This window comes from Puma concolor, chromosome A2, assembly GCF_028749965.1.
Source record: "Puma concolor isolate L17-30 chromosome A2, mPumCon1.1.hap2, whole genome shotgun sequence".
NCBI classification, from domain to species: domain Eukaryota; kingdom Metazoa; phylum Chordata; class Mammalia; order Carnivora; family Felidae; genus Puma; species Puma concolor.
Genome location: NC_141668.1, coordinates 162,095,317 through 162,105,638, shown reverse-complemented (window position 1 = coordinate 162,105,638; position 10,322 = coordinate 162,095,317). Strand labels below are relative to the sequence as shown.

The window sequence follows — 10,322 nt, the reverse complement described above, 5'->3', positions numbered from 1 at the left end:
GAGACAGAATCCTAAGCAGGCTCCATGCTGTCAGCACAGAGCCTAATGTGGGGCTGGAACTCACAAGCCTAACTCTGAGATCAAGGCCTGAGCTGAAGTCAAAGTCTGCTGCTTAACCAACTGTTAAGCGCCCTCCCCGTCCTGTTCTTAAAGGGCCAGCACACCCTTTGTCAAATGACAGGGTGCCTCATTTACCCTTTGCCACTTGGGGAACTCATCTCCTGCTTTCCAGGCTAGTCTCCCACAGCCCCCAGTCCTCCCCTCATCAGAGCCCTGGTCATGCTGTGCAGCTTGACAGAAGCCTCGGTGAGAAGGGTCCTTGCCCTCAGCTCCCTGCTCTAGAGGGCACACTCCAGCTAGGACCCCCTCCCCGCCCCCAAGTGGCAAAGGTCAGGTACCTTCCTAACTCCTCCCTCCCTCTTGCAGATTCTCCTCAGGGTACTGGTGACCCCAGAATTCCCTATCCAAAGGGTCCTTAGCTCACCCATAAGGCCTCTGTGCCTTGTGAATGCAGACCCCACAACCAGGATGTGTCTCGCCCCACTGCCTCCAGCCTGAGAAGTGGTCAAAGGCAGCTATTGGCAGAGGGGTAAGGATAAAGCTGGGACTCGTGGTTCAGAGCCCCTCCTCGGTGCAGGCACAAGCCTCCTTGCTATGCAGGAGAGCATTGAAAGGGAGAAGTACAGGAGGCCAGACTGAGAGCTGGGGTTTCCCTGTGCCCCACATTCTAGTACGAAACTCCTAGGGATCCAAAATGTTTTTGTTTGAACCTGGCCTTCTAAGTCATTCTGAAAATACATTTGCTATGATAAGAGAACACATTTAAAAAACATTTTTTAAGTGTATTTATTTTGAGAGAGAGAGAGAGGGAGTGCACGTGGGGTAGGGACAGAGAGAGAGGGAGAGACTTCCAAGCAGGCTCTGCGCTGACACGGTGCGGATCCTGACGCGGGGCTCCAACTCATGAATCGTGAGATCATGACATGAGCTGAAATCAAGAGTTGGACACCTAATGGACTGAGCCGCCCAGGTGCCCCAAGATTGTTCTATTTATAGTCGGGTCTGTCTCCCAAACTCAACTGTACCTTCCCAGTCTGATGTGTTTCTTTATTTCCAGCACGGGGGTAGGCGCCTGGTAAGTATGATTAAAGAATTCTTAAGCAACCGTTGTGTATCAGGTATTGTTCTAGGCATGAGGTAGTTGGGTCTAGAGGTGAGCAAACAGAAAATGGTGTAATGCAGCTCACTTTTGGTGGTGACGAGGAGAGAGCGATAATATACAGATAAAGGCAATTGGTAATAACTGCCATATAGGGTGAGTCACAGAAAATAGCAGGATTAGGGTTACGGAGAAGGGCTGTGTGTGACGCAGGGTGGGTGATCAGGGACTATTTGTCTAAGGAAGTGATATTTGAGTCAAGACCTGCATCGCTGAAGCCAGCCAGGGGGTGAGTCCTTCCAAGCAGAGAAAGAAAGGCAAGTCAGTGCAAAGGTCCTGAGGTAGGCGTGCAGTTGGGGGTTTGAGGGAAGCGCAAAGGCTGCAATGGAGGAGTGAGGGAGAGTGTCAGAAGATGAGATCTGCGAAGTGGGCAGGGCCTTCTGGGTCAGAGTGGGGAGTCTGGGTTTTTCTGGTTGGTGGGTGGGGAGCCACCACTCAGTGAAGAGGGCAGTGTAGTGGCTGGGACTAGGGTGGAGAGAAGTGGACGAATTCAGAATATGTTTTGGAGGCAGAGTCAACAGATTCAACAGCAATCCAGCATGAGGATGGATTGGAACAGGGCTGAGAGAGAGAAGTTGAGGTAGATTCCTAGGTTTGGGGTATGAAAAACAGAATGGATGAGTTGTCACACATGGTGAAGAGCAGGGCTGGAGTAGGGGCGGGAGACGAGAGCTCAGTTTTGAAGATGTTCAGTTGGAGGGGCGCCGGGGTGGCTCAGCCGGTTGAGCCGTCCAACTTCGGCTCAGGGCATGATCTCACAGCTTGTGGGTTTGGGCCCCGCGTCGGGGCTCTATGCTGACAGCTGGACGCCTGGACGCCGGGAGCCTGCCCGGGATTCTGTGTCTCCCTCTCTCTCTGCCCCTCCCCCGCTCACGCTCCCTCTCTCTCTGTCTCTCAAAAACAAATAAACGTCGAAAAACCCAATTTTAAACCCAGAGGAGAAGTCAGAGGTAGAGATTTGAGAGACACCAGCACAGAGATGTTGTTTAAAGTATGAGGTTGTGGGGGCGCCCAGGTGGCTCTGGGGGTTTAAGCCTGGGACTCTTGATTTCTGTTCAGGTTACGATCTCACCGTCCGTGAGTTCAAGCCTGTGTTGGGCTCCTCGTTGAAAGCGCAGAGGCCGCTTGGTATTCTCTCTCTCTCAAAATAAATAAATACACTTAAAAAAATAAAATAAAGTATGAGGTTGGAATTGGTCAGGGGCTGAGTGCTGGCAGGAAAGAGATAGCATACTCAAGCTGAGTAACTCATCAGAGCTCAGTCAAGAGTTAGGTTTTAAAAAAATGTTTGTTTATTTTTGAGAGAGAGGAAGAGAGGGGAGAGCAAGCAGGGGAGGGGCTGAGCCAGGGAGACAGGAAACCAAGCCTGCGCCTTGCTGACAGCAGAGAGCCAGATGCAGGGCTTGAGCTCACCAACTGCGAGACCATGACCTGAGCTGAGATCGGAGGCTTAACTGACTGAGCCACCCAGGCACCCCAAAAAAGAGTTGGTTTACAAAGATTTGGGGAAACAATCTCTGTTAGCAACAGCCCGGGGCCGTATCCACGCACTGGCCTTGGCGAGAGAGCTGTGTGGAGTAACTACCAGCAGCGAGGGACACAAGCAGTGTGGCTTACGGGCAGGGGCATGGAATAAACGTGCTGACCTCACTCCCCCTCTCCCATCAGCCAACCCCAGTGGAAGCCAGGGGGGAAAGGAAGCCTGTCCATGCAGGTGAAACAGAAGTCTGAGAAGAAATGCCTGAGAGGGAAACCAGGAGAAGATGGCATCCTCAGAGACCCAGGAGCTAACGGAAGAGGAAGTCAGACCCGGAACCAGGGTCTGGCAAGTGAAGTCCATCCGTGTCCTTGGATGGAAAAGGCTCGGTGGGGTGGTGGGACCCAGAGCCTTGTCAGTGCTGTCAAACATGAACAGGAGGCGATGAAGACGAGAGAATGCTGTAGACAACTCTTTCCAGAAGTAAAGCTTTAATCTCCATGACCCACCCCCCCCAAGCAAGTGGACACCGCTCTGCCCATTTTACAGACAAGGGAACTGAGCCTTGGCGAAGGCTGGTACCTTGCGGAGGTTTTGCGTGGGACGGAACCCAGCTGGGCCCAATTCCAATTAGGCCAAAGGGGTCAGAGGGAGGAGCTTGAGACTAGGATCCCGGGGAAGGAGGGGAGTCACCAGAGTAGGCGGAGAGCTGGGGGAAGGAGTGATTGGGTAGTTGGATTATTGGAGGCTCCCAGGCTGTTCAGCAACCACCCCCCCCCCCCAACCTTTCTCTAGGTAACTATATCTTTCTTCCTGGTCACCCTAGAACGGTAGAGTAGGGCCAGAGGACAGATTTGGGGAGAGCCTGGGGGAGGAGAGTGGAAAATGTCTTTGGGGGTGGGTCGGCGCGGGGGCGTCGACCCTGCTGCCTCTGAACGCCAAGATCTGGCGCCAGCTGCGGAGAGCTGCTCCACACCGCAAGCCTGGATACCTCTCCGGGCCTTCCCAGCCGTCTGGGCCCAAGGTGACCGCCTTTCAACCGCAGCTGCTCCTCTAAGCCACGGGCGCTCTGGGTCTGTCCGTCCCTCTTCCCTCAGTCTGGAAGTGCACTTGGCCGCGGACGCCTTGCGGACTCTTCCAGGAGGGGTGCGGGGAAGCAGCCTCGGGCTTGACGCGAGCGGCGGGTACACCTCTCGGAAGAAGCCTAGTGGAGCCCAGGCACTGGGCGGGGGAGCTTGCGACGCGCCATGAGAGGGCTCCTGGCGCCCCCTTCAGTCTGAGCTGTGCGCTGCAGGGGTGGAACGTGGATGGACAGCCCGGGGGCCAGGGGCGTTGCTGCCCGCTGGTCTGGGCGGGGCTAGCAAGGCTTCGGAAAGATGGCTTTGGAGCACACCGGCACCAGAAAGCCGGAGGTTCAAACACCCGACCCAGGACAGAGTTGGGGTCAAGCCTCCCGGGAATGCCGGGGACGTGAGGGCGAAAAGGTGCCAGGGTGGCGCCCCGTTAGTGGAACGGCACCCAGACTTGTCCCCCAGCCGGCGGGCCAAGTCTAGGGAAGCCCTCCTACGAGAAGTCTGGTGCCCTGAGCTGACCTGAGGCGCGTCAGTGAACCAAATGCAGTGCCCTGCCGGGGCGCCCCCGCCCCGAGGGCGGGGCCAGGGCGGGGCCCAAGTCTTTCCTGCAGGTGCAGGGGGCGGTGCCCGGCCCTGTCCCCGGGGGCTGTTCTCGGAGGCCAGGGGCGGGTCAGAGAAGCGGCTGAGGTAGGCGACGCCTTAGAACCCGCGGGCGGTGACTATGCCACAGGTGCTGCGCAGGGCACCGTGTCTCAGCTCTGAGCATCAAAACTCCGGCTCTGGAAACTAAGGCTTCCGAACTGCTCCCAACCCTGGACACCGAGGCCCCCGGGCCGGAGAGCGGAGCCCTGGGGTCGTCCGAAGCTCGGGGCCCCGAGCCCCCCGGGTCAGACATCGAAGTCCCGGGGCCTGCCGCAGAGCAGGACGCCGACGTACCCAGGCCAAGAGGCAAGGTCTCCGTGCTCTCCGCGGAGCAGGGCGCGGAGACCCCTGAGCGAGAGAGTGAAGTCCTTGGGCCATCAGCGGGGCTGGACACAGAACGCCCCGGGCCATCCGCAGCTGGGGGTTTTGAGAGTCTCGAGACAGGCGACGACAACCCCGAGCCGTCTGAAGCACGAAGCGCGGGGGTCCCGAAGCACTGTCCTCTTCAGTGTCCCGAGACCTCCTCCTCGGGGTCAGACTCGGAAGCCCCCCTGCTGCATTTTCTACTGCGCCCCGAGACCCCCCAACCGGTCCCCGGGAAGCCGCTCATGGAGACGCCCATCGAGCGAGAAATCCGCCGCAGCTGCGAACGCGAGGAGAGCCTGCGCCGGAGCCGGGGCCTGAGCCCAGGCCGCGCCGGCCGAGAACTCGTCGAGCTGCGCGTGCGACCGGTGCTCAGCCTGCCGGGCCCGGGCCCCGCGCTCCCGCGCGCCTTGGAGCGCGCGCGGGCGGGCGCGCAAATGCAGCGAGACATCGAGCGGGAGGCCCACCGTCAGGCGGCGCTGGCGCGTCCCGCGGCCCCAGAGCAGTGCGCCCGGCCGCCGCAGCCGCTGGGCGAGCTCAAGCGATTCTTTGAGACCGCCGCGGGACGCGGCTCCTCGCCGGCGGAGGAAGGCGGCGCGGGCCCGCAGGGGCTGCCGGATCCCGGAGGCCGGCCTCGCTTGGCCGTGCAAGGCCGGTGCCCGGTGCTGGCCCGTGCCCCGCCGCGGGTCGCGCCGTCGCTGCTGGAGCAGGAGGTGCGCGAGGTGCATGAGCGCGAGCGGGAGCTGCAGCGCCAGAGGCTCAGCGTCTACGGCACCGCTGAGTTCAAGGAGCCCGCGCCGAGCCTCACGGGTAAGCCACGCGCGCCCCCACTCTAGGGACTCTCAGGGCTCCAGCCGCCCTCACCAACTGCCCAACTCCAGGAGCCTCTCTTCTGGCACTTAGGGTACCTCCTTGGGGCTCCCAGACTCCTGGGGCCCTCTCTCAACTCTCCGTTCACTGCCCCACCCCTTTAGGGCTGCTCTCTCTCTGTGCTCTACGCCCTACTCTGAATGGTCGACTCCTGGATACATCTCACCTAGGCTTTGGTGGGAGGAAGGGAGGAGGATTCTAGATGTCTTTATTGGATTCCAGGGAACCTGCCTGGGTTCTGACACTCCTGGATGCTCCCTGTGAATTTGCGGGTTTCCACCTCCCCATTCTGGGTTCGCCTCCCTCCTTCAGGTTGCTCCCTCCTCCGGAATGGAGGCCTCCATGGGAAGGAGGGTAAACGCCTGTGTGTTTAAGGGGCGCGGCCGGTCTCCTTGGTGCTGGCCGCCTCCAGCTGGTGACAGGAGGGGCAACCCCGGCTGAGTGCCCCTTCCCCCGCAGCGAGCAGGGGCGATGGAAAGCTGGCGGTGATCTGGCCTCCCCGCAGAAAGGCATCGGAGAACGGCTTGGAGCAGGTGGGAGCCCTTTCCCCCCCCTCTTCCCCCAAGCGCAAGTCGCTCTTCCCTCACCTCTCCTCCCTGGGGCATCAGGATGCTGGGCCACAGGAAGTGCACCCCCGCGCCCCCTGGGAAGTTACTCTGGGCTAGGACACAAAGTTCTGGACACGGCCAGGGGGTGACGGGGATGCCATAGTCCTGGGAACCAAGCTGCCCCACCCTGTGCATGAGTGTCACTCCCACGGTGCCCGGGTCTCTGAGGTCGGCCTTCTGTCTGGCCTCCTCTCCCCAGGAGGAGCGGAAGCCTTGAGGTTCCAGTAGGTTGGGACACCCTGCCAGAGGTAACACGCACATCAGAGGAAACTGGTAGGGGCGCCAGGGAGTGCCCTCCGAATCCGCCGAAGGCCTGGAGAGGGTCAGCAGTCTGCTCCGGGGAAGATGAAATCGACCAGCTCCTCTTTGCGAAATTGACCATTCTCTTCTATAAAACTATTAGTCCACGTTGGGAAACACCACCACTGTCAATCCTGCCAGTGAAACTGTCCAGCCCTTCTCCGCCTAACTGCGAACTGAACTGGCCTCTGCCTCCGGCCTTTACCGTTCGAGTAAATGCCTCGGCTACCCTCACTCCCCAATAAAGCCCCTTCTTTCTGGGCAGTGCAGGCTGTTTTCCTCTGGGTCCTCTTTCTTTGGGCTGGGGCGGGAGCGCGTTTGGCGGAAGAAGGCCTGAGGAAACCACAGGAGGTGCCAGCCGGAGTATGGAATGTGCCCTTATCGCCCAGTTCTGGGGCTGCTAGTCTCCCCCGGCCCGGCCCGGGTCCTGGTGCCCCCTGGCGGCGCGGGCGCGAACTGCGGTGTTCGGACAAACTGGCTCATGCCCTCCCTTTTTCCAGACTTCTTCAACATTTATTGTGCCAGTGCCAATGGTATGCCCGGGAGCTGGGCGCTGGCTAGACAGAGGTGATAAGAGGTTGTTCCTGATTTGGGGACGTAAGCAATACCTACAAAAAAAAGGGGGGTGGTGGTGGCGGTGAGGGTACAAACTTCTTCGCAGGGCATACAAAGCCATTTATGATCTGTCCAGCTGTTGCAAACCTCCCATGCGTGTAGACCCCAGACAAATATTAAGGAGAGAAATGGGGTATGCTGGGAAATGCCTTGTTTCAACGCGCAGGTAAGTGTTCCTCCATATCCGTAGTGAGTGAGCTTCTGATTTCCAAAAGCAAGGGGGAAACCTAGCCTTTAAAAGAGAAATCTCAGGGTGCCTAAGTGGCTCAGTCAGTTGAGCATCCGTGGCTTGATTTCGGCTCAGGTCATGATCCCAGGATCATGGGACCAAGGCCTCCCTGCTTCCCCTGCCCCTGCTGAGCTCTTCAGTGAGTGTGGAGCCTGCTTAAGATTGTCTCTCTCCCTCCCTCTCTCTCTCTCTCTTCTCTCTCTCTCTCTCTCTCTCCCCCCCTCCCCCTCTGCCCATCTTCCTGGCTCGCATGCCCTCTCTCTCTTAAAAAAAAAAAAAAAGAGGGGTGCCTGGTGGCTCAGTCGGTTAAGCATCTGACCCTTGTTTTTGGTTCAGGTCATGATCTCACAGTTTGTGAGATTGAGCCCCACATCAGGCTCTGTGCTGGCAGTGCAGAGCCTGCTTGGGATTCTCTCTCTCTCCCTCTCTTTCTGCTCCTCCTCCACTCATGCTATCTCTTTCTCAAAATAAATACGTAAACTTAAAAAAATTTAAAAAATTTTTAATGTTTATTTTGAGAGAGAGAGAGAGAGCTAGAGCACAAGTGGGGGAGGGACAGAGAGAGAGAGGGAGACGCAGAATCTGAAGCCGGCTTCAGGCTCTGAGCTCTCCGCACACAGCTGATGCGGGCATCGAACTTGTGAACCGTGAGATCATGACCTGAGCCAAAGTTAGTCGCTCAACGACTGAGCCACCCAAATAAATAAACTTAAAAAAATGTTTTATTTATTTTTGAGAGAGACAGTGTAAGCACGGGAGGGTCAGAGAGAGAGGGGGGAACAGAGGATCTGAAGTGGGCTCTGTGCTGACAGCAGACAGCCTGATGTGGGGCTCAGTCTCACAAACTGTGAGATCACGACCTAAGCCGAAGTTGGACGCTTAACCGACTGAGCCACCAAATGCCCCTAAATAAGTAAACTTTAAAAAAAAGAGAAAAGAAAGAAATCTACTGAACTTTATTTTTTTTTTAACATTTATTTATTTTTGAGACAGAGAGAGACACAGGATGAACGGGGGAGGGGCAGAGAGAGAGGGAGACACAGAATCGGAAGCAGGCTCCAGGCTCTGAGCCACCAGCCCAGAGCCCAACGCGGGGCTCGAACTCGCGGACCGTGAGATCGTGACCTGAGCTGAAGTCCGACGCTTAACCGACTGAGCCACCCAGGTGCCCCTCTACTGAACTTTAAATGTGATTACTTAGAAACATTTTTAAATGGGGTGTGGGGCACAGGCATGTTAATAAGCAAAGCCTGTTTGTAGTAGAGCTTGTAGCTGTCAATTGCCAAGCCCTCCTTAATTTCCCTCCCAAGCCAGGGGGCTCAGGCCCCTCCCCCCGATGGAGTTCAAGAGTTTGTGGACACCCTAAGTTGAAAAAGTGTATCGTTGCAGTTATATTCTGTAGTTTTAGGGTATCAGCTTCTTAGGGGTGCACTGAGACCCAGAAAAGACCCAGGAATGATTTAGAATCGTTGTTTAAACTCTTGGATTTGTCCAACACTGTATGCCCTGGGTCTAGCAACAGACTTGATCCTACATAGGACAAGTAGCTAATGAAGAACTAAAGAATGCTCACACAGCATTGCACCCCAAGAGCAGCTCAGCCCAAGAAGGAACCACACCCCATCCCATCATCACCACACTGAGCACATGCTTGATGGTGACTCTCAAAGGTCTGGAGAGAAAACAAAGAGCCAGTGCTGCCAGGGTGGGAAATGGAAACACCCAGAGCACATTAAAAAAAAAAAAAATTATTTTTTGGGTGGGGGGTGGGCAACGAGAGAAGAAGAGAGAGAATTTCAAGCAGGCTCTGCACTGTCAGTAAAGAGCTGGACATAGGGCTGGAACTCACGAACTGGAAGATCATGACCTGAGCTGAAATCAAGAGTCACAGGCTCAACTGACTGAGCCACCCGGGGGGCCCAGCATCTGTATTTGTTAAAGCTCTGCGGGTGCTTTCCACATGGAGCCAAGTTTGAGGACCATCATGTAGATGTAGGCCAGCAGTCCTCAAAGTGTAGTGCCTCGACCAGCAGCATCAGGATGGCTTGGGATTTTGTCAACAAACACACATTCTTGGGTCCCACCCCAGACTTAAAAATCAAACCTTCCACACGATTCCACACTCAAGTTGGAGAATCATGCGTATACATAGTTCCTGAGCGACAGGATCCAGGAAATCAGGCCTGTTTCTTTCCTCTCCCAGCACCTCACACCAGAAACCTTTAATGTTTATTTATTTTTGAGAGAGACAGAGAGAGAGCACGAACTTAAGCAGGGGAGGGCAGAGAGGGAGACAGAATCTGAAGAAGGCTCCAGGCTGCGAGCTGTCAGCATGGAGCCCGACGTGGGGCTCGAACTCACGGACTGAGAGATCCTGACCTGAGCGCAAGTTGGATGCTTAACCAACTAAGCCACCCAGGTGCCCCCAGAAGCCTTTAGTCTTAAGTGGCCTGTGGATTTGTCTTAAGGGAGACAGTCTCAAGCTATGTGTGGCTGGTCTGAACTGAAATATGCTGTAAGTATGAAATACCAGATTGCAAAAACTCAGTACCCCCAAAAGGGAAATATCTCACTCATAGTTTCTCGCATAGATTATAGGTTGAAATAATATTTTGGATATGTTGGGTTAAATAAAAATATCACTAAAATTAACCTGACCTTATTTTTTTTTTTACCTCATTTTTAATTTTTATTATTTTGAGACACAGAGAGGGAGACAGAATCTCAAGCAGAGCCCCATGAGGGGCTCAAACTCAAGAATGGTGAGATCATAACCTGAGTGGAAGAGTTGGATGCTTAACGGACTAAGCCACTCAGGCGTCCCTTTACCTCATTTTTCATATGTGGTTACTAGAAAGTTTGAAATTACATGTGACTTGCGTTTTTGGCTCAATTTAAACTTCTATTTAATTAAGCTAGAGTCTTA

General features: G+C 55.6%; 1 protein-coding gene across 2 annotated transcripts; it reads left to right on the top strand.

The window, feature by feature from the left end:
• The first annotated feature begins 4,497 nt into the window (after positions 1–4,497).
• MISP3 (MISP family member 3) lies at positions 4,498–6,816 on the top strand. Of its 2 annotated transcripts, none has more exons than XM_086698882.1 (3): positions 4,498–5,584; positions 6,104–6,177; positions 6,452–6,816. In XM_086698882.1, exons 1-3 carry the CDS (start codon positions 5,020–5,022, stop codon positions 6,467–6,469), a joined length of 657 nt encoding a protein of 218 aa, XP_086555008.1. In that variant the 5' UTR covers positions 4,498–5,019; the 3' UTR covers positions 6,470–6,816. The 2 variants fall into 2 exon arrangements, 1 of the variants encoding a protein (XP_086555008.1); XR_015248504.1 differs by having other exon boundaries at positions 4,872–5,584; positions 5,957–6,177.
• The last annotated feature ends 3,506 nt before the right edge of the window (positions 6,817–10,322 follow it).

What these genes read in the sequence shown, in the direction of transcription:
- MISP3 (XM_086698882.1), top strand. Translation starts at nt 5,020, where the DNA reads ATGGAGACGCCCATCGAGCGAGAAATCCGCCGCAGCTGCGAACGCGAG. An exon ending in GCCCGCGCCGAGCCTCACGG is followed by an intron (nt 5,585 to 6,103) that starts GTAAGCCACGCG and finishes CTTCCCCCGCAG; the next exon opens with CGAGCAGGGGCGATGGAAAG.